Genomic DNA, 27,569 nt, shown 5'->3' with positions numbered 1-27,569 from the left:
CAATGCCCTGAAAAGGGCATTTGTATGGGCATTGCCCTTAAAAGGGCATTTAGCTCTTTTGCTGCCAAAGCCCTAATCTAAAAATAAAAACCCACCCCCCCCCAAAAAAAATACATTACACAAAATAACAAACAAATTATCAAAAATAATAAAAATTATACCCATTTAAAAAAAAACACCCCAAAATAAAAAACCTAATCTAGAATAAACTACCAATAGCCCTTAAAAGGGCTTTTTGTAGGGCATTGCCCTAAGTTAAACAGCTCTTTTACCTTAAAAAAAATTACAAAGACCCACTAACATTACAAACCCGCACCCCCCGCACCCCACAAAATACACTAACCCGGACGATCCACTTACAGTTTTTGAAGTCCCACTTGAACGATCTTCATCCAGGCAGCAAAAAGTCTTCATCCAGACGGCCTCTTCTATCTTCATCCAGGCGGCGAAGTCCTCATCCAGGTGGCGAGAAGTCTTTATCCAGGTGGCCTCTTCTATCTTCATCCAGACGGCATCTTCTATCTTGATATATGTACATCTACCCTGTACGTCGTTAGTCCTTAAGGGGTTAACCAATTTGTCAAGGTCTAGCCACTCCAGGAAAGCCTGTGACTTAGTTCAGTGGGTTCAAAGGTTAACAAACACTCTCTAGTCTGTTCTAGACCTAGAAGAAAATGCCCCAAACTCCCCTTTAATGCTACCCACACTAAACTATCTCTAAACTGCCACCATTTAAGATTTATTATATGGAAAATCTTAAGGAAAACCCAGACTAACAAATTAAAATCCCAGAATACAATTTAGCAAAAAATAATCTAAAAAACACAATAATAATAATATAACCCGTCTCTTTCAGTAACATGGTTCAAATATTCAACAAAGACAAAAAAGTAGTAAATTTATTATGAGCAAAAAAAGCATTAACACAGCATTATTAAGAAAAGATGTTAACAAACAGATTTTAAAATAAAAAGGAGAAATAACAAAACCTAATAATAACTTAACCCAAAGAATATAGTTTCTGCTTCATGGGAAATGGAAATTAAAAAATGGTCAGACACTCAGTTAAGAACAGTTTTCCATGTAGAATGACAAACTTGTAAGAGTTAGATTGTTAGAATCAAAGTTATATACCTTTTTCTCTTTAAAATCAGATTTCTTGACCAAACCTCCTTCCAGAGTGGCCAGGGGAATACCCACCCACCTCTTAAAGCTCTGAATCTTTGGCTGAAATGATAGAACATGATATAACTTATGTTATGTATATCTAGTTCATATACACAGATATGCAATCCCTTTGTGATGTAATGACGAGTATTTTGATACCAAACCCCATATATGTTGCATTCTTTATCATTCTAAGGCTTTATGATTTATAAAAGTATATTTTATTGCAAGGCTGGTTGTCCTGCCAATCCAGGTTAGTGCCTGGATAGAGGCACTGAGCTCCATCCTTATTTGTGCTGAAAGGTTGTAGCAATAAACTGCCCATTAGGCAATAAAGTTCTCTCTTGTGGATCTTACAATCTATTTATGAGGCTTCTAGCTTATCTAAGGAATGAAACATATGAACACACTTCTGAAAAACAAATGTTTTTAGCACACAAGCTAAAAAAGTTCCCCTTTAACAACTAAACTCATGAGGACTTCATGACAAGATAAAATTTGATTAAAAAAATAATAATTTAGCCTTTCATTTACTGTAAGACTGGCACATTGTGTACACATGTTGCTGATCATGGAGCCTAGACTGAAGTTGATTGGTACACACATAAAATGCACTTGCTTGCCTGGCAATTAACCTTGTACCCAAAAGCGTAAGCATTGCATGTAAAAGGAACTGATCTGCATTTGTTTTCTGTATAAGCTTTATATTTCTGAGTGTGTTACAATACCATACTCAGACTGCACACTTCTCAATTTATGCCCCTTTAACTGTGCATGTGTGGGTATTAGAAATAATGTACTTTGCCTCCTTAAATGGCCTTAATAAATTAGGGCAATTGAAATTTCAGAACCATAGAATTGGTCCATAAATAAGAACCAGCCGAAGACCCATCTTGGTTTTCATCCCACGCAAAAGTGTTACTAGTAGTAGTACTCCAGACTGCCATATACTAAACATGGGCCCGATCCGATATGCAGCGTCGCCCGCAAAAGCCGGTGACACCAAATTTTGCGCGGGTTTGGTATCACATATACGGCCTAGCATACAACTTACGCGCGTATATTTCTGCCTTCGCCCGTATTATTTTTACCCATAGACTGACATACAAAACACGCGCAGTTTGGTATCCAATATACAGCATAAGGACTTACGCTCACAGATTTCAGAAAATCTACTCCATTCTCATCTTGCCACAAATTGCAGGCGCAGGAGCCCTTGCACTGACTAACAAACCAACGTAACTCCCTGGAAGCCTTAACAAACACATACATTTAAGCAGCATCTCAAGGTTAAAGGGACAGTATAATATGATATTTCTTTTTTAAGGTTTATTTGTGTATTTGAAATAGTCAAATGGATTGAGCTTGTAGGTACTTTATCACATTGTGGACATATACTTGCTTATTTACTTTAAATTGTATTACCTTCATCTCTTTAGAACCCACTGGAGTGTAATTTATTCTAATGCTAACACAGCTTGGCACTGATGCCAAAATATATAAAGGGACAGTCAACTCCAAAGAAAACCTTCTTCTTTTAAATAGGGCATGTTATTTCTAACTACTTTCAGATTTAATTTGAACACTTGCTATGTTCTCTTGGTATTCTTAGTTGAAAGCAAAACCTAGGATGGCTCATATGATCATTTCTAACACCTTCTTGAAGGCTGTCTCTTTGCAATTGTGTTAAACCAATCACACACACCACAACCTCTTACCTGCAGACTTAAAACACCTGATAATGCCCACCATATCAGTAACATCACTACTATATATACCAATGGGTCAATTTATATTGGATGTGAGATACATTGATTTACATCTTACAAGTGAATATTACTATATGTACCCTTCAGAAACAACTATTGTGGATGGGAGTTATAGTACAAGAATATGTTAGAAATAGGATAATATTACCTTTTTGGGCCATTTCCACACAGGCCCTATTATAATGTTTTAACAAAATTAGTGTACTAAAACACCCCTCACATGGATGTGGATGACAATTATATGGTAAAAAACAGAGGACAAGATTTATGGTGAACTATAAGAATATTTATTTATTTTTAGGCTTCTTGGATGAGGGGGCAGAGGTGACTGGAGTGGATTTCCTGGTTCTCCTGGTTTGGGAAGCTTCAGATGATTCTGCTGGAGTGCTGGCCACAGATGAAAGGCTGGAGGCAGTGTCCTGCTGGTGTGTGAAGTGCTCAACCAACACACCCAAGAGTTGGTTTTGTTCCCGCCATCTGTTGTCCATCTGTATCTGCATATCAGACTGGATTCTCATAATTTGAGACTGATTTTGGACAATTCCATTTCATGAGGCTGCAATGTCCCTCTGCAGCTCGATGCTACACTTGAGTAGCCTCTCTTGGCTCCTATGAAACCTCTGTTGGCCTCTTTGAATGCTTTCGCAGCTTGTTATCAGCCTCCTCTGTAGTGAAATGTATTCCTCTCCCAGTGGAGAATACAGTGGATCTACAGGCTCTTGAGCAGCAGTGATTCTAGGTGCAGGTTCTGCTCTATCTGCTGGTGCATCATGGATAACTTCAGCTGCATCTGCTTCATGGATAACTTCAGGTGCAGGTGCTTCAGGGACAACCTCAGCTCCAGGTGCTTCAGGGACAACCTCAGCTGCTGGTGCTTCAGGGACAACCTCAGCTATATGCTCATCTGAGGATGGGGGAGCTCTTCCAAGGGAAGCGGATGGTGGAGCTCTCCCAAGGGAAGTGGATTTTGGAGCTCTCATGCTGGATTGGTAGTCCCATTGTCCACTAGTGTGTGACCACTCAGCCTGTCCACTTTGCATACCTTGTGACATCCCCTGTGTGGAAAAGCCATGACTGGCCTGATATTGTGTTGAGGGGGGGGTAAAGACATCGACCCTTCGTGGCTGACTTGGCTCCCCCTGAAAGCCAAAAGGATGTTCCTCAGGCCAGGTATATTGCCATGGCTCATATGCCAATGGTGGTGGCATCACTTCTGGGTCCTCAACAGAGGCAATCCAACCCAGCTGATGCCTGGGAGCATAATGTCCATGTTGCTGCATGAAGACTGGTGGTGGAGGTGGCTGCATGGCTGTAACTGGTGGTGGTGGTGGAGGTGGCGGCATGCCAGTTTGCAGCCTGGTGACAGGAGGTTCTGAGGAGGAGTCAAATGATGATAGGGATTAGTACAGTCATATATATGTCCATGTGGTCATACAATATACATTGGTACATGCTAGGGACAATACTCATTCTCATGTCAAACTCTCTATGAGGGATTTTAATCTGCACAGTATACAGGTATGTGTTTCATACAAGATTTATGTGTACATGTCAGTGATGTCAGTGATGGGGAAAATGTGTTCTTTAAGTGACACTATGGTCACACAATTTACTTTAGCCTGATGTATGCACAGCCTACAGCTAAAAGTATTGTGATGGCTATAGTGTCCATTTACTGAAAACTCTACATGTGGCTTGTGGCCTGTGTTACTCTGAGACATGTTAGTATTGCACTATTCCACCTCATATCATGAATTGCATTGTGTTAAGTAGCATTAATGTCAAATCTAATTGTAGATGTTTTTGTTAGTAGGCCAAATACCATGCTCCTCATTGTGTACATGAATGTGTGACATTAAAGGATGTTATATCTCAAATACATATTATACTGGTGTGTGGGATGTTACTCACCAGCATGAGGTGCTGTGGTTGCAACCCCTGAGTCACTATCCCCTGGAAGTCCACGGACTGCTGTGATACTCAGAGAGTTACGTATCATCTCCTACCATACGTTGTATTCTGCTTCCAAGGGTGGACCACCGCCTGTTCCCCTCTGGTGCATGGCTTCCTGGCCCATCTTCTCCTTCACCCGCCTCTTGCAATTATTCCATCTTTTTTTCAGTCCCTCGACAGTCCTCCTCTGCAGGGCCACACTGTTTACAGCCTCCTCTACCACTGACCATGCTTCCTTACGCCTTCTGGCAACGCCTCTGCCCTTCTCCTGACCAAAGAGGGCAGTGTGGTTGTCCATGATGGCCTGGACTAGCGCAACATTCTCATCAAATGAGAAATTTGGGCATCTCATGCGCTCCTCCTCTGTGGCCACCTGGCTTCCTCCCTGGGATGTCCCTGGTGTGGGTTCCTCCCTCTGACCATCTTCTAAGTGTACCTGGTCTCTGGGCATCTCCCCTCCCATCATCCCTTCTAACTCTCCCTCTCCCCACTCCACTAACTCCCTGACGGGGACCCCGCTGCTCCTCCTGTCCGCTAGAATACTCCTCTCCCTGCAACTCCGCTCCCCTTCTCCCCTCAGCCCTACCTCTCCCTGCCATCCTCAAACCACACACACTCACACACTCACACACTCACACTCATTCCGAGTTCAATCACACACAATCACAACCAAACACTATCACACTGTAAAATTGAAATAAAATGTGTGAGGTGTTAGAAAAAAAAAGTGTTGTGTATTTTGTATATGTATGTATGCAATATGTGTGTAATATGTGAAAATAAGTGTAAGTAAATGTACAAGCTTACCCAAACAACAATCCGACTTAACTAACTATTATGCTGCGCCTCTCTCACTACTCTTACTAATCCTCAACTCACTGTAGTGTGCTGTAGCTCAACGAATCATCCAAACACACTAAAGAAAATGGCGGCTGCGCATGGGTTTATATATGACTTTTGAATAGTGTAATTATGTTGCGCAGTTTTAGATGGAGTATCGGGTAATTTTTATGAGTCTTAGCCAAATTTGCATAAAACTACACTTTATTGAGACTTTACGTAAACAAAAGACTGGCGTGAGTACTTGCGACGACTAAAATGTGTATTTGCGCACTTTTCGGAACAACGCCAGTTTTCCTACTTACGTTACTTTAGCATCTGACGGTGCCGTATATTGGATAGCCCGATGTGCGAGGTGAAATTACGGCCGGCGCAGGTTCCCTCGCTTGCGCCGAAAACTACGCCATATATCGGATCGTGCCCCATATTTCTGGTATTCTAGAAATCCTTTATTTGATCCTACCATTATTGGGAGCCAAAACGTGCACAAAAAGACTGCTCTCTAGCTATAGTAACCATGACTGACCTTTCATTGAGATATTATGAAATGATACCTCACCGTTGCAGCAGTCTATTCATTACTCTGAAAGTCTTCCGTTCACTTACAAAAAGTAAGCCGTCCTACATTTTGATACATGTTCTGAAAGTTCTCAAATCAATGTTATTTTTTTATGAGGAAAAATTATTCAGAACTTTAAAGGGACACTAAACCCAATTTTTTCTTTCATGATTCAGGTAGAGAATACAATTTGCTTCATTCTTTAGATATTCTTTGTTAAAGAAATAGTACTGCACATGGGTGAGCCAATCACATGAGGCTTCTATCTGCATCCACCAATTAGCAGTTACTAAGCCTATCTAGATATGCTTGTCGGCAAAGGATATCAAGAGAATGAAGCAAATTAGATAATAAAAGTAAATTAGAAAGTTGTTTCTAAAATTGCATGTTCTTTCTAAATCATGAAAGAAAAAATGTGGGTTTCATGTCCCTTTAAAGGTAACAACAATGACTGTACTGGGGAGATGAGATCATGTCAGCACTATGATAATCGTTATTTGATATTATAGATAGATGCAGGAGAGCCAGAGAGTCATTCATAGCGCTTGTAGTAGAAAACAGCGTTTTATTAAACACAAGTACAGGTTATTTCATATCCTCACCTTTAAAACTGCTGCACCTTTAATAAAAAAAATAAATTAAAAAAAAGGGGAATTTTGAGTTGTAAGGCGGAGGAGGTGGGTGTGACGACGACAGACTCATGCAGTCTGTGTCACAGGCAGGAAAGCACAACAGAGTTGGAATTCTTTGGGTAAGCTGTGTGTACATCTTTTTCATTTAGGAATTTAGCCTCAACCAGAAAAAAAAAATATGTCAATGTATATGTGTGAAAAGACTCCTGTTCCTAATTCAGAGAAATAAGCAGTTTATGGGTTAAAGAAAATAACTGCCCTAAATACGAAAGGAAACACTGCAGGAAACTTTGCTAAAAGTTCACTGTTGGGTTAAAACAAAAAAAATCTAAACTCAATCCCTATTGTGTACTGCCGACTTTTCAATCAGGACTAAAAGGTTTGTATTGAGAACTGGAAGAGAAGCTGAGGCTATGTAAATGTTTGCTCTGCAAATAAGGTAAGCATGAGATTACTGGCTGGGAATATGTTCTGAATATATTGTAATTATATGATCCATGTGAGTTACATGTAGAAATAAGTACTTGCGTGTGTTCCATATATATTACATATGCAAATCACATATGTTATGTAGCACCATATACTTTTATTTCTCCCTAAGGCATTGAAAAAAAATCACATTTTACACTATAGTTTATGAAGACTTTCAGTTAATGCAGTAACTGTGTATACGTATATATATGCAGTGTCTACGGTTGGTAAAGATTACTAGCATAGATATGTATTATGTAGCAGTATACAGTGATTCACAGTGCTTGCTTTGGGTGTATTTTTACAGGTAGCAGTGGCAGGTCTAGATTTGAATAAGTGTTATTATTGTTATTGTTTGTGTTATCTATTACTATGCATGGGGAACTTGTTTCTCCAGTTTTACAAGCTGAGTTTAGAATTTAGTTACCGTTTGTCTACTAAGCAATATGGTTTTCCTATTTATATTTTTTTTATTATTCCTTAACATGTGGAACGTCCTTTTCAAAATTCATCAAAGTGGTTGTTAGAGGAGGTCACACTAATAATAAGCAATTTTCCCCAATGGCTTCATTTGCAAGGACCACTGGATCTTTAAAAGGACTGCACCATCATGACTTTAACCCCCATTATTGCATCAAAAGTGTTAATCTGATGGAACCCAGATTTTGTGGGTGAATAAAAATCCGATCTGGGGCCTTTTTTTTGTGGGGTAAAATATATTAAGTGTGTTTTCTGGAGGCAAATGACTGGCAAAGGATAGAGGCCAAATGTGCAGGTTTTTCCACACAGACCTAATTGCAACTAATAGAGATCATGTTTCTGTGACACTGGTGGAATGACACAAAAAGTCATTAATATGATACCTTCTTTAACCATTATTTAACAACACTTGTCATAGCAGATCATGGATAATCTGTGTAGCAACAATGACGCAAAAAAGTGTTGTGAATAAATGTCACAAACTGTCAAAGGCAGCCTGTGACCTTGTCAATAATTTGACCTTTGAAGATTGGATTAACAGTAAGGGGTGTGCTTAGTGTTTCTTTGATAATATGGACCATTAAAACCTACCAGAGAAGGTGTGCACAGTTCACAGTTTATCCAATAGCTACAGGCTCGCTAAAGGAGTATCTACTGGGGCCCTTTTGTGTTTATGGTCTAACTGATAATGTAGACTGCCTGAAGGCATATATTGAGATACTACTGCTATAGGCTGCCTGATTATTATGCATTGAATTTATGGAGGAGGGTCATTATTTCCATACCAAGGGTTTCCAATCTCTTTCCTTGGCTGATATAGCAGTGTTGTGATTGTTTTTTTTCAGGTTCTACTCCGGAGTACCCAGCTTTGTTAAGTAATTAGCATGTTATTAAATGAAAGGATAGAAAATCTATATAAATGTTATTACCCCCCTTGTATAAATATACCCTACATATTTGAGTGAATTTGTTAATCCATGCATTAGGGATAATAGGAATTCCTCCAAAGTAACCTCTGGGAGCCTCATGCAGCTCAGGCTGTTAGTTGCCAACTGCCATCACAATTAATCCAACAAATGTCCTACGTTTTTATTATCAATAAAAGGATTTTTAAGTGACATTATAGTGCAACGATTAGATGCTCTAAACTTAAGCTTGCTATTTGTACGCTACTTGTCATGGAACTTTATGTGTTTACCCACACAAATGGCTTGAACAGATCGGTAAAGTCTTTCTCAGGAGCTACAAGCACTGGGGCTACGGAGCTGAACACAGCTGGTGATTCGAGGGGTTGTGACTTCTGCCGCCAGTTAGCATGATTAACTGCTGTTCTTTTGTATGCGTAACTATTTTTTTTTACATTTGCCTTAAATAGACAATAAACTCAAAACCAAACTTTCATGATTTAGATTGATTAAATAAACTTTCAAATTTACTTCTATTATGAAATTTGCTTTGTTTTCTTCATATTGTTTGTCGAAGAGTAGGCTCAGGAGCGTGCACGTATCTTTAGCATTCTATGGCAGCAGTGTTTACAAACTTTGTTGCAAGCACTGCTGCCAGAGTGCTAAAGATGAATGCCTGCTCTATGAGCCAAACTTAACAAAAGAAAACACAGAGAACAAAGCAAATTTGATAAAGAAACAATTTGGAAAGTTTTGCTTAAATTGCATGTTCTATCTAAACAACGAAAGTAGAATTTTGACTTCACTGCCGTTTAACAGTGGTACATCGCAGCTTGCTGCTGTTATCGCTCACACACAATAAAATATATTACACAGCAGCAGTCACTCTGCGAGCTTCAGCAGAATATTGGACAAGTAAAACATTTTCTTGTATTTTGAGGGTTTGTGTGCTACATTAGATATTGTGCCTCCAGAACTGCCTCTAATTGTAATAAAGCTATATTACCTTAAACTCTATTTATTAAACTCAGTGACCCCCCCCCCCCCCAAGAACATCCCAATAAATCATCTGAGAACTGAAGGGTTAAATCTGCAATCATTAGATCAGTCACAAGACAATGAGGTCACTCTTTTTACTAATTAATTTATTAGTTTCACTTTCACGTTTGAGGAAGAAAGAGATTGTAGGCTGGGCGAAAGTCTTTCTGTACAAAGAAAAAACAAGTAGAAATTGCATGGTAAAAATGAGCTATTTTTAACTTTTTAGTGCAAGGAAAAATGATTCAGTATTTTAAAACCCATATGTTGGAAGGATTTTAAAGGGGTATAAAATAATCTGTTCCATATAACCAGATCAGTTTATTTTTGTCTAATAAGATTTGATGAACCACTTACATGTTTTAGAAATAAAAAGACTGAAATGAGCAAGTCCAGTGCTGCCTTCACAAATGCAAGGTAAATCCAAGCAAGGTAACATCTATTAAGAGATTTATCAATTTACTTCTATTATCAAATTTACTTTGTTCGCTTAGTATTATTTGTTGAAAAAATACGTAATTGCTTATGAACAGCAATGCGCTGCCAGGAGCTAGTTGCTGATTGGTGACTAAACACAAATGCCTCTTCATTAGCTCTCCAGCTGTGTTCAGCTAGGTCCCAGTAGTACACTGCTGATCTAGAGTTGACTTTAAAGGGATATGAAACAGTTCTCCTTTAATAAAATATATACATATATATGTTAAGTCAAAGTAAACATAAAAAGAGATTGTGTTGGCAAACAACTTGTTTTCTTGCAAAATAAGCACTTAGAAATAATCACTGTAGCCCCTGTCCACAGCTAAATAAGGGAACAGACATACTAAGAACTTAAGTTGCATTCTGCCTCTTCTGAGCATAGGCAAAATTTACTGAGCACTAAACAAGCTTATGTTACTCTAAAAGAATTAACATCAAGCCAAATATGCCATCCTGTAGAGACCCTTGCCTCCTTATAGGCCAGTAACAGGATGTAATGACGCTGCACAAATGAAGTTAAAATAAAAGGTAAAATTGTTTTAAAAGAGGGTAATATATTCCTGTCTTGAATAAACCAACATTTTCTTGGGATGCTTGTATAGGCATGTCACTGTCCACCCGTAAAAGAGAGACAGTTGTGCTCTTCAGCCAGTAAGAGGTACAAAGCAATGTAAACAGCTGTTACTTAACATTTATAGGTCAAACAATATTTTGGCAGGTGTAAATGCTGCTTTTTCTTACAGAGTTAAGCCTCCTTCAGTTAGTATTCTGTTGCTCAGTATATTTCAGAATGTGCTAATTTATATGTCTACATTTTGTAAATAATAATTCATTGTGCGTAACTGTACCTCTTGCATTTGATCAATCACAAATTCTTATGGCTTTGAAGTTTCAATACATTTTTCTAATCATACCATTTTGTTCTTTTTAAGGTGCTGAGTTTCTATATTGTGTAACTGAGCTGAAATCAGAAGGGCTACATAAGAGCCAAACCAGAGCTGACAATGGAGGCCTCAGATGGGGTCCCTACAGTCACACCAGAGGCTATAAAAACCCTCTGTATTGTTCAGACCAGCTCTGGGCATGGATTTAAGGCTTTCTACCCGCCCACAAGATCCCATGTCTATGTGAAACTTTTCTCTTCAAGGGACTTAAATGAGAGGTGAGCTAATGAATGAGATGGTATGACCAATGGGAAATAAATAAAGGCTATTGCATGTACTGTTGTGAAAAGTTAGGTCTGTTGCCTGTGTATATAACAAGCTAATAGAAAACTGCCTGATCAATGCCTCCCATGACTCAACCAATAGATTCCAACAAATATAAAAATATAACTTACTGGAGGTTTCTGTACTAGTCTGTAATCACCCTTAGTGACAGAAAATGAGGAAGTCCAGTAAGATTTATAATCGCCTCCTTGGTTACATTGCCATTAAAGGACCAGTAAATACAGTAGATTTGCATAATCAATAAATGCATGACAATAAGACAACGTAATAGCACTTAGTCTGAACTTCAAATGAGATTATGTCTTTTTTCCACCCCCACTACATCATGTGACAGCCATCAGCCAATCACAAATGCATATACGTATATTCTGTGAATTTGTGCACATGCTCGGTAGGAGCTGGTGACTCAAAAAGTGTAAATATAAAAAGACTGAGCACTTTTTGTTAATGGGAGTAAATTGGAAAGTTGTTTAAAATTGCTGCTCTATCTGATTCATGGAAGTTTAATTTTGACTTGAGTGTCCCTTTAATAGAACAACAATATAATGCATCTCTCTCTTACTTTTAAAGAACATTACAACTAGCTGTATATTGTAGAAACAACTTTTCTTATGCAGCCATTGGAGTCTATTGCTTCTCTTTATGTAAATATGTCATGATGATTACTCTAGTATTTACTCTCTGGCATTTGCTCCCTAATCTGTACAGTCTCAAGTGATCACCCAAGTGTGTTATCCATTCATATAAGAAAATAAGCAGTGAATTGTAAGGTTGCATCACTTAAACAGTTACCTTAATGTGCCTACTAGCTGCAGAATCTGTTGGCGCTCTACAAGTCCCTGATAATAATAATAATAATACTGGCGTCTGTCTACATTGCCTAGAGACATACCTGCCTCTGGTTGCTGACTTACATGTTCGTAGGTAGCTGCTTAAACTGGACCAGTTAGGTTTGTGACTTGTATAAAGACCATTAAAGGGCCATGATACCCAAATGTTGAAACACTTAAAAGTGATGCAGCATAGCTGTAAAAAGCTGACTAGAAAATATCACCTGAACATCTCTATGTAAAAAAGAAAGATATTTTACCTCAAAATGTCCTAAGTATTCACACCCCATTGTAAAGGACTTTAAGCAGCAAATCAGTATGTCTGTCCCGGGACTGGCAACTGAGTGAGCCCCGTGCACACTCATGTTACTTCCATATTCAGTTTAAGGAAGTTTACTATGAAATCTCATGAGAGTTAAGTGAAATCTCATGAGATCACAGTAAAATAGTTCATGACCTCAGCACTGTTGATGCTGATTGGCTGCTGTTCATTTCTTCATTTTTTATTTTTTTTACCTGCAGCTGGGCAGCAGCTGAGTATAACTTTTTACACAGAACTTACTCTGCTGAGCTGAGGAAATTGTGAGGTAAAATATCTTCCTTTTTTTACAAGGGATTTACCATATGAGTATTATGTCCCTTTAACACAGGCTATGTGTATTGTGCATTTAATGAAACAATTATTTAAAGATTCTCTGTACCATATTCTCTTAGTGACCCAGTTGAGTAACAATTTCCTTGGCTAGTGTAGTGAAAGTAACATGTTTGCACATGAACTCAGTGACATGGATAATTTTTATCTAGATAACAATTATCCTTAAATAGGCAACCACAGCTACTGTTTCACATTTTGTGACAAAAAAAATATATCAACCATCATTAAAGGAACATAAAATCCTAAGCTTTTTGTTCATGATTCAGATAGAGCATACAATTTTAAACAACTTTACAATGTACTTCTATTATCAAATTTTCTTCATTTTCTTGAAGGTAAGTTCAGGAGCGTGCACGTGTCTGCAGCACTATATGGTAGCAGTTTTACAACATTCTTATATATTAGCGAGAGCACTAGATGGCAGCACTATTTCCTGTCAAGTGGTGCTCCAGGCATGGGCATGCTATATATCTAGATATCTCTTCAATAAAGAATAACATGAGAACGAAACAAATTTGACAATAGGAGTAAATCATAAAAGAAATGTTTTCGGTTTCATGTCCCTTTAATAGTTTGTTAACTGAATAAGGGTCAGATTACAGGTGGGTCGCTAATTAATGCTCCAACTCGAGCGTTAACTGCGCTAAAAGTAAGCTTTTTGCTCTTGTGCTTATAATATGAGTTAAAAGTAAACTACTTGCACGCTAAGCTGACAAGTGCAAAAATACGCTTCATGTATATGAGAGCAAAAAAAGTGGAAAAACACCCAACTCGTGCGCATACCTGATTGCATATTCTCAACAGCGCTAACCCGACATGAAAATTTGAATATTTCACATTCCAATGTACTTCTCAAAGAAGAATATGTTCTATTTATTCATAAATACATAATATATATATATATATATATATATATATATATATATATATATATATATGATTTTTTTTGGTACAATATATATCTATACACCCCTAATCTGCTGCCCCCAACGTCGCCGCCACTATATTAAAGTTATTAACCCCTAAACCTAACACCCCCTAACTTAAATATAATTTAAATAAATCTAAATAAATATTCCTATCATTAACTAAATTATTCCTATTTAAAACTAAATACTTACCTGTAAAATAAACCCTAAGATAGCTACAATATAACTAATAGTTACATTGTAGCTATCTTAGGATTTATTTTTATTTTACAGGCAAGTTTGTATTTATTTTAACTAGGTAGAATAATTATTAAATAGTTATTAACTATTTACTAACTACCTAGCTAAAATAAATACAAAAGTACCTGTAAAATAAAACCTAACCTAAGTTACACTAACACCTAACACTACACTATAATTAAACAAATTAACTAAAGTAAATACAATTACCTAAATTAAATACAATTACCTAAATTAAATTAAATTAGCTAAAGTACAAAAACAAACAAACACTAAATTACAGAAAATAATAAACAAATGACAGAAATTTAAACTAATTACACCTAATCTAATAGCCCTATTAAAATAAAAAAGCCACCCCAAAATAAAATAAAAACCATAGCCTAAACTAAACTACCAATAGCCCTTAAAAGGGCCTTTTGAGGGGCATTGCCCCAAAGTAATCAGCTCTTTTACCTGTAAAAATAAAATACAAACAAGCCCCCCAACAGTAAAACCCACCACCCACACAACCAACCCCCCAAATAAAATACTAGCTAAAAAACCTAAGCTCCCTATTGCCCTGAAAAGGGCATTTGGATGGGCATTGCCCTTAAAAGAGCAGTTAGCTCCTTTGCCTCCCAAACCCTAATCTAAAAAATAAAACCCACCCAATACACCCTTAAAAAAAACTAACACTAACCCCCTGAAGATTGACTTACCGGGAGACGTTTTCATCCAAGCCGGGTGAAGTGATCCTCCAGACGGGCAGAAGTCTTCATCCAGACGGCATCTTCTATCTTCATCCTTCCGGCGCGGAGTGGGTTCATCTTCAAGACATCCGACGCGGAGCATCCTCTTCATCCGACGACTAAAACAGAATGAAGGTACCTTTAAGTGACGTCATCCAAGATGGCGTCCCTTAGATTCCGATTGGCTGATAGAATTCTATCAGCCAATCGGAATTACGGTAGAAAAAATCCTATTGGCTGATGCAATCAGCCAATAGGATTAAAGTTCAATCCTATTGGCTGATCCAACCAGCCAATAGGATTGACCTCGCATTCTATTGGCTGATTGGAAGATTCACTCTTATCTCTCTAACTGATTCTTCTCTGTCTCTTTTGTTGGTGACTCCTCCTCTCCATTGCCTCTGTCTGTTGGAGTACCTCAAGGCTCTGTCCTGGCTCCTCTACTCTTCTCTATTTACACTTCTTCACTGGGTAAACTTATCAATAGCTAATGTTTCAACTATCACCTCTATGCTGATGATACTCAGATCCACCTTTCCACCCCTGCACTCTCTCCTTCTGTCAATTCTCACATCACTGACTGCTTATCTGGCATTTGCTCCTCAATGGCCTCTCACCACCTAAAAATAAACATGCCCAAGACCGAACTACTTCTAATCCCCCCTCTAACTCTACTCCAGTTTCTAATTTTTCCATCACTGTTGGCGGCACCACTATCTCCCCATTTCCCCAAGTCCGCTGCCTTCGAGTCACACTTGACTCAAATCTGTCCTTTATTCCCCACATCCAATTGCTCTCTTCATCCTGCCGCAACCACCTACGCAATATCTCCAAAATTCATCCGTTTCTGAGTGCTGAAACTGCTAAACAGCTAATCCACTCCCTGGTAATTTCCCGACTTCACTACCGTAATAACCTACTAACTGGCCTCCCTCTCTCCCGCCTCTCTCCCCTTCAATCCATCCTAAATGCATCTGCCAGGCTAATCCACCTCTCTCGACGCTCTGTTTCTGCTTCATCTCTCTGTGAGTCCTCACTGGCTCCCCATTCACAGCAGAGTTAAATTCAAAATTTTCACCTTAACCTACAAAGCCCTCACTAATGCTGCCCCACCCTACCTGTCCTAACTCTTCAACAAATATACTCCAGCTCGCCCCTAAGATCCAACAATGACCTGTTTGTTTCTGCGTTGTACTTTTATCCTTGTACCCATGGGCAGCGCTGCGGAATCTGTTGATGCTTTATAAATAAAGGATAATAATAATTATTATATTTTTCCTCTTGCAAATATTTAAAGGGGCAGTGTACTGTAAATTTGGGTTCCACTTAATGTGTTTACAATGGCTTGTTATAGCAGCTGCAGAGCATACAATGTATGAGAAATTGTTACTTTACTTATTTTTTTGTATCTGAAATAGCTGTATCTGCTAATTGAAACTACAACGCAAAAAAAGGACTGAGCTTGTAGGGAGAGCAGACCTAATTAGCGTGTCTAATTATTTACATAAAGTCTTCCTTATCTTCTTTCTCACTGTTTAGTCAAACACCAATACAGAGAGAACAATGGAAAATGAACATTTTAGTATCTCTCTGTCACACATAGAGTTGCCATGTTTTCCTGGACACTTATGAGTTACACATACTGCAGGGTATGCAGGGTGGGAAATTAATAGTGCTGTCACTATTTGTGTGCTGTCCAGGGGAGTAATTCATTTTTCCCCTCTGCACACCCTGCAGCATGTGTAACTCATAAGTGTCCAGGAAAACATGGCCGATGTGGAAACCCTAGTCACATGCCTCACTGGTAGCATGATTTCATCTAAACCTTCTAGTTTATTCTATAACCAATACTTAAGGTATTGTGAATTCTCAGTAAAGGTGAGGATACAACAGACAAAATCAACTATTCAAATGTCAAAATAAAGGTTAAGGAGTTATTTGTAAACAATTTAATACATTGTAGCAAATATGTCAATAGGAACACATTAAAAGAGAGAAAATTTGCAGTACACTGTCTCTTTAATACTGCTTGACAACATTGATCTACTAAGGGATCTTAAAGGGACATGAAACCCAATTTTTTTCTTTCATGATTTATAAAGAGCATGTCATTTTAAACAACTTTCTAATTTACTTCTATTATCTAATTTGCTTCATTCTCTTGATATGACTTGCTGAAAAGCATATCTAGATATGCTCAGTAGCTGCTGATTGGTTGCTGCACATAGAGGCCTTGTGTGATTGGCTCCCACATGTGCATTGCTATTTCTTCAACAAAGGATATCTAAAGAATTGAGCAAATTAGATAATAGAAGTCAATTGGAAAGTTGTTTAAAATTGCATGCCCTATCTGAATCATGAAAGTTTAATTTTGACTAGACTGTGCTTTTAAGTTCATTTAAATGGATATGAAACAGTGCTCCTTTAGTAGAAAAAAAAAAGAAGTTAAATCAGGGATGTTGAGGTAAGTGCAAGGGGGCAGAATGAGCTCTGAAAGCACCCCACCTCCTGGAAGCAAACTAATATTGTGGTCATTGTCCACTCTTAATGGGTTAAAGGGACATGAAACACAATTTTTTCTTGTTTTCTTGGTATTGTTTGTTGAAGGATCAACAATATACTGCTGTGAGTAAGATGAACACATCAGGAATGAAAAGAGGTATATATGTACAGCCACGAATTAGCAGCTAGCTCCCAGTAATGCTTTGCTGCTCCTGAGCCACCTAGGTATTCTTTTCAATAAAGGATACTAAGAAACGAGGTAAATCATAAAATAGAAGTAAATTGGAAAGTTGTTTAAAACTGCATGCTCTATCTGAGTCATGAAAGAAAAAAAAAATTGGGTTGATATCCCTTTAAATTAGTGGAGAACATTGTTGTTTAGCGATACCAGGGCCCTCAGCCACCTTAAACATAGTTGCACACAGCGACTTAGCAAAGAAAAAATGCACTTATGCCTCAGGGAAGAGTAAGAATCCTAGGAAGGTGGTGGAGGGTAATTAAAGAAAATGCAAGATCAAATACTCTACCAGTTGTGAATATGGGTCTATGAGAGCGTGAGAACAAAATGCACATTGGAAATTGTATAATGCATTCTGAACTTTAGCAGTAGTCACAAGAAGGACTGCGTCAGTGAAAATCTCTCTATAAATTCACTGCTTGTGTTTCCCAGGAATCACAGAGAGATTTGTGAAGAAGTGAAATTTGTTCGTCAAATAAAGTCTGATAAACTGATGGAAATTATTGGAGTTTACAAAGCGCCAATGTTCTTTGGAATCCTGACAGACTGGATGCCAAATGGGTCACTGAGCACTCTCATTCATGAGGTAAGTGTTCTAAGTGCCAAAAACTACTTCAGCAACTCAGCATGTGGACAGTGTAACAATTTATGGGGTGAAGATAGAACAGACAATGATGCACATAGATATATAAAGAAGAACATAGTGAAAAAACTTAAACCACCACCCACCATCTTTCTCAAGGAGAAGCCCGATAAAGAACAGACCTTGTTATCTAAGCTTTATTTCACTGTATACACAAAGGCCAATACTTTGGTACTGAAATTTTCATTATGGGTGGTGGTTTAATCCCAGCCTCAAACTCTGTACAACACATTCACATTTACTTCAGTCAATTGTCCCAGCACAGTAAACCTGCTTACTCTCAAAGAATAGTCAAACATGCTGAGTCAGAAGAACCATTACAGGTGATGCTAGCCAAATAAGATTACAGAGCGTAGTCAGACAAGCCAATAGTCATACGCAGCAGGTATAATCATATACCAGTTCAGGTCAGACACAATTCAGGAAACAATGAGAAATAAATCGGAAACCGAAACCAAACAAGGGATTTTATGTCAGTTTAAGGGTTCTGGAATCTAAGATATGTAAAGGTCCTATAGATTTATCACAGTAAATAGTAGATGCTGATACTGATAACCAAGAAATAGGCTTCTTTAAGATTGAGGGGGATATTTATCAAGGCGTCAACTATGTTGCATTTGCGGGCGTCAATACGCTCGCCAAACATCACAGCCGCGGATCTGAATACGATCTCCTTATTTATAAAAAAAGCCGTCAAAAACACGCACATCAAGTACGGTACGCATCAAGTCATCGATGTCGCGGCTGTTCAAGCTTTTCCCAACTTTATTTATACCATTTCATTACTGTCCACGGACAAGCACATTTCGCTTTAGCACATTATTGCATATAGTGTAAATGTATTCTTTTTCTGAGCAGGATTAATTGCGAATATAGCAAGTAGCGACGTATTTGGTGCAAAGTGGAGAGTGAATTATTAGAATTCTTTTTTGGACATACATATTTTAGTATGTATATACACACACACACATATATATATATAAATATATATATATATTTATATTTATATATTTAATTGTGTGTGTTATGTCAGAAATCTTTTGCAAACATATTTACATGTCCCGAAGTTCCTTTTTTTTGTTCTAAAACAATGTTGTCTGTCATATATCTGTGTTTTTATATCTGTGTTTATTTATTGTAAATGTATTATTAGTCTGAGCAGGAATAATTGCAAATACAACGTAATTAGAGTATCATATGTATTTATTTGCAATCTATAGATATTTTTAAGGGATAGGAAAGTAAAAGTTTAAGTTGCACTAGTGGGAGCTAGCTGCTAATTGGTGCCTGCACACATTTGTCTCTTGTAATTGGCTAAATAGATGTGTTTAGCTAGCTGTTCCTTCAGCAAAAGGATAACAAGAGGATGAAGCGAATTGGAAAGTTGTTTGGAATTGTGTGCTTTATCCAAATCATGAAAGAATATTTTGGGGTTTCTTGTCCCTTTAATAGCTGGGCCAGGTTTCTCTCTGCACCTGTCTAACCCCTCCTGATTGCAATCTATTTTTAAAAAAACACCCCTTCACAGGTGTTATAAAATGGGCTGGCATGTAAGATGACATTTCTTACTGAAAAAGAAATTCAAGAGATGGAAGAAATACACTGAAAATAGCATGCCAGTAAAGAGGTGATTTTAATTTTTGCTGTATCTGATTCATGAAAGTTTAAAGTTAGGTGGGCTATCCCTTTGAGCTATTAGCTTAAGATTCTATTGAATCAAACATCAATTCGAATTTTAAAATCCTTGTCTAAAATTTTACACTGTGTGTCCTAATGTCAGCATCAATGTTTATCTTTAACACTAATTTCACATATACATACTTTCAAAGTATAATACACAGTGTAACAAATGGCACTTACAAGTTCTGATGAGTGATCAATGACAGAAGTATTGAGCAATTAGATTTGTTAGTGATAGTTTATAATGTATATTTGAATCAGATTGGCTGATGTCATAAATCATGTGATTATGCATATTTCAATCAAAAGTGGTGGAAAAATTCACTAGTATGTGGGTTATTTAGGAGTTTGCATCATAATTGGTGCGAAAAGTGTTGCGTCAAATATGACACGAAGTGGGACTTGTATTACATGGCTTAAACATGGTGCACATAGATTTTTCCAAAAAATAAAAAGGAAGTTAGCTATATTATGTTGTGTATTTATTTCATATCTCTCTCTCTCTCTCTCTCTCTCTCTCTTTCTTTCTCTTTCTCTTTCTCTCTCTTTTTCTTTCTTTTTCTTTCTTTTTCTTTCTTTTTCTCTATATATATATATAAAACAAGTTTGGGGCAAAACTTTGCACCAAATATGTAGTAATAATATTGTCCCCTTGATTTGTAATGAGAGACAAAGTTGTAGCATAAAAAAATCAGCAGTAATGTATTTTTCATTTTTAGCCCTACTCTACTAGTGTGCCAAATGTGGAGCAATAATATTGTTTGATTTGGAAGGGGTATACAGTTTTTAATAAAGTTTCTAATTTGCTTTTATTGTGTAATATACTTCATTCTCTTGCAGCATCGAACATAAGCTTTCTGTGTTTTCAGACTCCCATTGGGTTCTATGGCATCCCCAACCTGAAGGGTGGCGGATTGAAAACCAAGTATGCTGAGTCGGAAAATACACGAGCGTAACTGTAGAAATTTATAGTGTCGAATAGGAAGGCGAATGAACACAATTCTGCTCGAATATCATGGGTTTTCAACTCGCGTCGATCTGCGTCGGATTGAGATCGCAGGATCGTATGTTACGTCACAAATTTTAACATTTTTCCAGCGTATTTTCAGTTGACGCTTTGATAAATATCCCCCTGAGTGTGAACTCCTCCACATGAGCTCAGACTTTACACATCTATCTCCTAGAACTGCAATACACATTTCAAATGTGCTCTGCTATAAATTATTTGACCTTGAGGTCTATTCAAATCCATTATAAGAGCTGTGGGATGTGCTTCACACGTGTTCTCATGGGGTTTTCAAATCCAAGGCTATTCTAATTAAATAAGTAAACAATTTTATAGTGATTTTCCAATTGGTTCACCCAGTACTTTGCATTGAGAACAAATAACAGCCATATTCCAATTCATCTGGATAAAAACAAGCAGATTTTCACAATATTTCTGGACTCTTCTATTTCAAAAGGTTGAACCTCTTGAAAACTAATTTGGCCTCTGTTAGTTTGCATATCTTTGCAGTTGATATGTTTTTATTGTAAAGTATTTGCAGATATTTGGTTTGCTTGTAGTGATGTCCCGAATAGTTCGCCGGCGAATAGTTCCCGGCGAACATAGCTTGTTCGCCACAGCGGCGAACATATGCGATGTTTGGTCCGCCCCTATTCGTCATCATTGAGTAAACTTTGACCCTGTACCTCACAATCAGCAGAAACATTCCAGCCAATCAGCAGCAGACCCTCCCTCCCAGAACCTTCCACCTCCTGGACAGCATCCATTTTAGATTCATTTGGAAGCTGCATTGTTAGTGAGAGGAGGGACAGTGTAGCTGCTGCTGATATAATAGGGAAATCGATAGCTAGGCTAGTGTATTCAGTGTCCACTACAGTCCTGAAGGACTTATCTGATCTCTGCTGTAAGGACAGCACCCCAAAAAGCCCTTTTTAGGGCTAGAACATCAGTCTGCTTTTTTTTTTTTCCTGTGTAATCTAATTGCATTTGCCTGCCTGCCTGCCTGCCTGCCAGCGTGTGTGTCAGGCTCACAGCGTATACTGTGCCCACTTGCCCAGTGCCACCACTCATATCTGGTGTAACAGTAGTGTACATTTAAAAAAAACAACACTTTTTTGACTGTGAAATAATAGCGGTCAGTTTCCTTCACACGTGTGCGTTTCAGGGCCTGCCAGGGCACAGTGTCACACCAGTGCAACTCATATCTGGTGTAACAGTAGTGTACATTAACCCCTTAATGATCACAGCATGTTTCCATTTTCTGTCCGTTTGGGACCAAGGCTATTTTTACATTTCTGCGGTGTTTGTGTTTAGCTATAATTTTCCTCTTACTCGTTTACTGTACCCACACATATTATATACTGTTTTTCTCACCATTAAATGGACTTTTTAAAGATACCATTATTTTCATCATATCCTATAATTTACTATAAAAAATTATAAAATATGAGGAAAAAATGGAAAAAAACACACTTTTTCTAACTTTGACCCCCAAAATCTGTTACTCATCTACAACCACCAAAAACACCCATGCTAAATAGTTTCTAAATTTTGTCCTGAGTTTAGAAATACCCAATGTTTACATGTTCTTTGCTTTTTTTGCAAGTTATAGGGCCAAAAATACAAGTAGCACTTTGCTATTTCCAAACCATTTTTTTTTTCAAAATTAGCGCTAGTTACATTGGAACACTGATATCTGTCAGGAATCCCTGAATAGCCATTGACATGTATATATTTTTTTTTAGAAGACATCCCAAAGTATTGATCTAGGCCCATTTTGGTATATTTCATGCTACCATTTCACCACCAAATGCGATCAAATAAAAAAAATTGTTCACTTTTTCACAAATTATTTCACAAACTTTAGGTTTCTCACTGAAATTATTTACAAATAGCTTGTGCAATTATGGCATAAATGGTTGTACATTTTTCTCTGGGATCCCCTTTGCTCAGAAATAGCAGACATATATGGCTTTGACATTGCTTTTTGATAATTAGAAGGCCGCTAAATGCCACTGCGCACCACACGTGTATAATGTCCAGCAGTGAAGGGGTTAATTAGGGAGCATGTAGGGAGCTTTTTGGGGTAATTTTAGCTTTAGTGTAGTGTAGTAGACAACCCAAAGTATTGATCTAGGCCCATCTTGGTACATTTCATGCCACCATTTCACTGCCAAATGCGATCAAATAAAAAAAAATGTTACATTTTTCCAAATTTTAGGTTTCTCACTGAAATCATTTACAAACATTTTGTGCAATTATGGCACAAATGGTTGTAAATGCTTCTCTAGGATCCCCTTTTTTCAGAAATAGCAGACATATATGGCTTTGGCATTGCTTTTTGGTAATTAGAAGGCCACTAAATGCCGCTGCGCACCACACGTGTATTATGCTCAGCAGTGCAGGGGTTAATTAGGGAGCTTGTAAGGAGCTTGTAGGGTTAATTTTAGCTTTAGTGTAGTGTAGTAGACAACCCCAAGTATTGATCTAGGCCCATTTTGGTATATTTCATGCCACCATTTCACAGCCAAATGCGATCAAATTAAAAAAAATAGTCAACTTTTTCACAAAATTTAGGTTTCTCACTGAAATTATTTACAAACAGCTTGTGCAATTATGGCACAAATGGTTGTAAATGCTTCTCTGGGATTCCCTTTGTTCAGAAATAGCAGACATATATGGCTTTGGCATTGCTTTTTGGTAGTTAGAAGGCCACTAAATGCAACTGCGCACAACACATGAATTATTCCCAGCAGTGAAGGGGTTAATTAGGTAGCTTGTAGGGAGCTTGCAGGGTTAATTTTAGCTTTAGTGTAGAGATCAGCTTCCCACCTGACACATCAGACCCCCTGATCCCTCCCAAAGAGCTCTCTTCCCTCCCCCACCCCACAATTGTCCCCGCCATCTTAAGTACTGGCAGAAAGTCTGCCAGTACTAAAATAAAAGGTATCTTTTTTTTATATATATATATATATATATATATATTTAGCATATTTACATATGCTGTTGTGTAGGATCCCCCCCTTAGCCCCCAACCTCCCTGATCCCCCCCCAATACAGCTTCCTAACCCTCCCCCTCTGCCTTATTGGGGGCCATATTGGGTACTGGCAGCTGTCTGTCAGTACCCAGTTTGCAAATAAAATGTTTTTTTTTATTTTTATTTAATTTTTCTGTAGTGTAGCTTCCCCCCCCAAGACCAATCCCCCACCCACTACCAGATCGCTTAGATATCCAAGTACTAAATATTTTGCACCCCTTTCTCCCACTTATAAAAACATTTTTTTCTGTAGTGTAGCGGTTCCCACCCGCTCCCTCCCCGTGCACGCGCCCGCCAGCCTCCTCCCGTGCACGCGCGCGCGCCCCCGGCGATCCCGCCCCCGATCCCACCCCCCTCTCTGACAAGGACCGCATCGATGGCCGCCCACCCGCCTCCCACTTCAGCTCCCACCCACCAACGAATGCGACCATCGATGCCCGGTGCAGAGAGGGCTACAGAGTGGCTCTCTCTGCACCGGAGGGGTAAAATTTGTTATTGCAGGATGCCTCGATATCGAGGCATCCTGCAATAACCGGAAAGCAGCTGGAAGCGATCAGGATCGCTTCCAGCTGCTTTCCAAACCGAGGACGTACGCCATACATCCTCAGGCGTTAACTGTATTTTTTTCTGAGGACGTATGGCGTACGCCCTCGGTCATTAAGGGGTTAAAAAAAAACGAGAAATTTGACTGTGAAATAATAGCAGTCAGTTTCCTTCACACATGTGCATTTCAGGGCCTGCCAGGGCACAGTGTCACACCAGTGCAACTCATATCTGGTGTAACAGTAGTGTACATTAACCCCTTAATGATCACAGCACGTTTCCATTTTCTGTCCGTTTGGGACCAGGGCTATTTTTGTGCTATTTTTCTATCTGGTGTAACAGTAGTGTACATTAAAAAAAAAAACTAGAAATTTGACTGTGAAATAATAGCAGTCAGTTTCCTTCACACGTGTGCGTTTCAGGGCCTGCCAGGGCACAGTGTCACACCAGTGCAACTCATATCTGGTGTAACAGTAGTGTACATTAAAAAAAAAACTAGAAATTTGACTGTGAAATAATAGCAGTCAGTTTCCTTCACACGTGTGCGTTTCAGGGCCTGCCAGGGCACAGTGTCACACCAGTGCAACTCATATCTGGTGTAACATTAGGGTACATAAAAAAAAAAAATAGAAATTTGACTGTGAAATAATAGCAGTCAGTTTCCTTCACACATGTGCTTTTCAGGGCCTGCCAGGGCACAGTGTCACACCAGTGCAACTCATATCTGGTGTAACAGTAGTGTACATTAAAAAAAAAACTAGAAATTTGACTGTGAAATAATAGCAGTCAGATTCCTTCACGCGTGTGCGTTTCAGGGCCTGCCAGGGCACAGTGTCACACCAGTGCAACTCATATCTGGTGTTAAAAAAAGTAGTGTACATTAAAAAAAAAACTAGAAATTTGACTGTGAAATAATAGCAGTCAGTTTCCTAAACATGTGTGCGTTTCAGGGCCTGCCAGGGCACAGTGTCACACCAGTGCAACTCATATCTGGTGTAACAGTAGGGTACATAAAAAAAAAAAACTAGAAATTTGACTGTGAAATAATAGCAGTCAGTTTCCTTCACGCGTTTGCGTTTCAGGGCCTGCCAGGGCACAGTGTCACACCAGTGCAACTCATATCTGGTGTAACAGTAGTGTACATAAAAAAAAATAGAAATTTGACTGTGAAATAATAGCAGTTAGTTTCCTTCACGCGTGTGCGTTTCAGGGCCTGCCAGGGCACAGTGTCACACCAGTGCAACTCATATCTGGTGTAACAGTAGTGTACATTAAAAAAAAAACTAGAAATTTGACTGTGAAATAATAGCAGTCAGTTTCCTTCACACGTGTGCGTTTCAGGGCCTGCCAGGGCACAGTGTCACACCAGTGCAACTCATATCTGGTGTAACAGTAGTGTACATTTAAAAAAAAAAAATACAATTTTGGCTGTAATAGATTGAATAGCAGTTAGTTGTCTGCAAGCGTGTGTGTCAGGCCTACAGCGTCTACTCTGCCAACTTCTGCCAGTGCACAGTGCCACTCATATCTGTTGTCACAGTAGCTTGCACGCAAAGTACCACTAATCGGAAAAAAAATGACAGGCAGAGGCAGGCCACCCCGCAGGGGACGTCGTGGTGCTGTGATTCCCTTTGGCCCTAGAATAATGCCCAGTGTTCAGAGGCCACGTACCCTGAACTCGAAAAGTTCTGAGGACATAGTTGACTGGCTAACACAGGACACCCAATCTTCTACAGCTTCCGCTCGGAACCTTGACGCACCATCCTCCTCCAGCTTAGCTTCGGGCACCTCTCAAGTTACCACTCGCCCGCCTGCCGCCACCACCAACACTAGCACCACAGCCGCTTCACTTGATCTGTCAGAGGAGTTATTTACACATCAGTTTGAAGAAATGAGTGATGCGCAACCATTATTGCCAGAGGATGTAGATAACAGGGATATGTCTCAGTCAGGCAGCATTACACACATGGACGTACGGTGTGATGATGATGATGTTGTACCCGCTGCTGCTTCCTTTGCTGAGCTGTCGGATACAATTGAAGCGGTTGATGATGACAATGCATCCGTGGATGTCACGTGGGTGCCCGCTAGAAGAGAAGAAGAACAGGGGGAAAGTTCAGATAGGGAGACAGAGAGGAGGAGGAGACGAGTTGGAAGCAGGGGGAGGTCGTTGCAAGGAGCTAGTGGCACAGTCAGACAGCATGCATCGGCAACCGGGTTCAGCCAGACAGCACGCCAATCAATGCATGCTGTTGCCACCACCAGAATGCCGTCATTGCAGAGCTCAGCAGTGTGGCATTTTTTTTGTGTGTCTGCCTCTGACAACAGCGAAGCCATTTGCAACCTGTGCCAAAAGAAACTGAGTCGTGGGAAGTCCAACACCCACCTAGGTACAACTGCTTTGCGAAGGCACATGATCGCACATCACAAACGCCTATGGGATCAACACATGAGTACAAGCAGCACACAAACTCAAAGCCGCCATCCTCCTCCTGGTCCAGCATTTTCAGCCACGTCAACCACTGCTGTCCTCCTTGCCCCCTCTCAACTATCCGCCACTCCGTCTCTCGCCTTGAGCAGTTCCTGCTCATCTGCCCACAGTCAGGTGTCTGTCAAGGACATGTTTGAGCGTAAGAAGCCAATGTCACAAAGTCACCCCCTTGCCCGGCATCTGACAGCTGGCTTGTCTGAACTCTTAGCCCGCCAGCTTTTACCATACAAGCTGGTGGAGTCTGAGGCATTCCAAAAATTTGTAGCTATTGGGACACCGCAGTGGAAGGTACCCGGCCGAAATTTCTTTGCACAAAAGGCAATCCCCAACCTGTACTCGATTGTGCAAAAGGAAGTGATGGCACACCTAGTCAGTCGCACCGAAGGCACCATCAGGGACATCATACTATTTGTTTTCTTCCTGGAGCATGCCCTGCGAAGAGTGCTGGATCAGGCCGTAGATGAGCGTGAAGAGGAAGAGTTGTGGTCACCATCACCACCAGAAACAGCCTTATCAGCATCAC

General features: G+C 39.1%; 1 protein-coding gene and 1 long non-coding RNA gene across 3 annotated transcripts in view; one reads left to right on the top strand and one right to left on the bottom strand.

Moving 5' to 3' along the window:
- Positions 1 to 27,569, top strand: part of LOC128647790 (receptor-interacting serine/threonine-protein kinase 2) — a 248,823-nt gene that overhangs the window by 77,263 nt on the left and 143,991 nt on the right. For both annotated transcript variants that reach the window (XM_053700516.1, XM_053700522.1), the window contains exons 2-3: positions 11,224 to 11,453; positions 18,078 to 18,231. In XM_053700516.1, coding sequence (XP_053556491.1) covers positions 11,296 to 11,453; positions 18,078 to 18,231 — 312 coding nt within the window. In that variant the 5' untranslated portion in view covers positions 11,224 to 11,295. The remainder of the gene's footprint in view (positions 1 to 11,223; positions 11,454 to 18,077; positions 18,232 to 27,569) is intronic.
- LOC128647808 (uncharacterized) overlaps positions 1 to 27,569 on the bottom strand; it is a 161,683-nt gene that overhangs the window by 21,104 nt on the left and 113,010 nt on the right. The window lies entirely within an intron of this gene.

This window comes from Bombina bombina, chromosome 1 (genome assembly GCF_027579735.1).
Source record: "Bombina bombina isolate aBomBom1 chromosome 1, aBomBom1.pri, whole genome shotgun sequence".
NCBI classification, from domain to species: Eukaryota; Metazoa; Chordata; class Amphibia; order Anura; family Bombinatoridae; genus Bombina; species Bombina bombina.
This window is presented reverse-complemented; position numbering and strand designations above follow the sequence as displayed.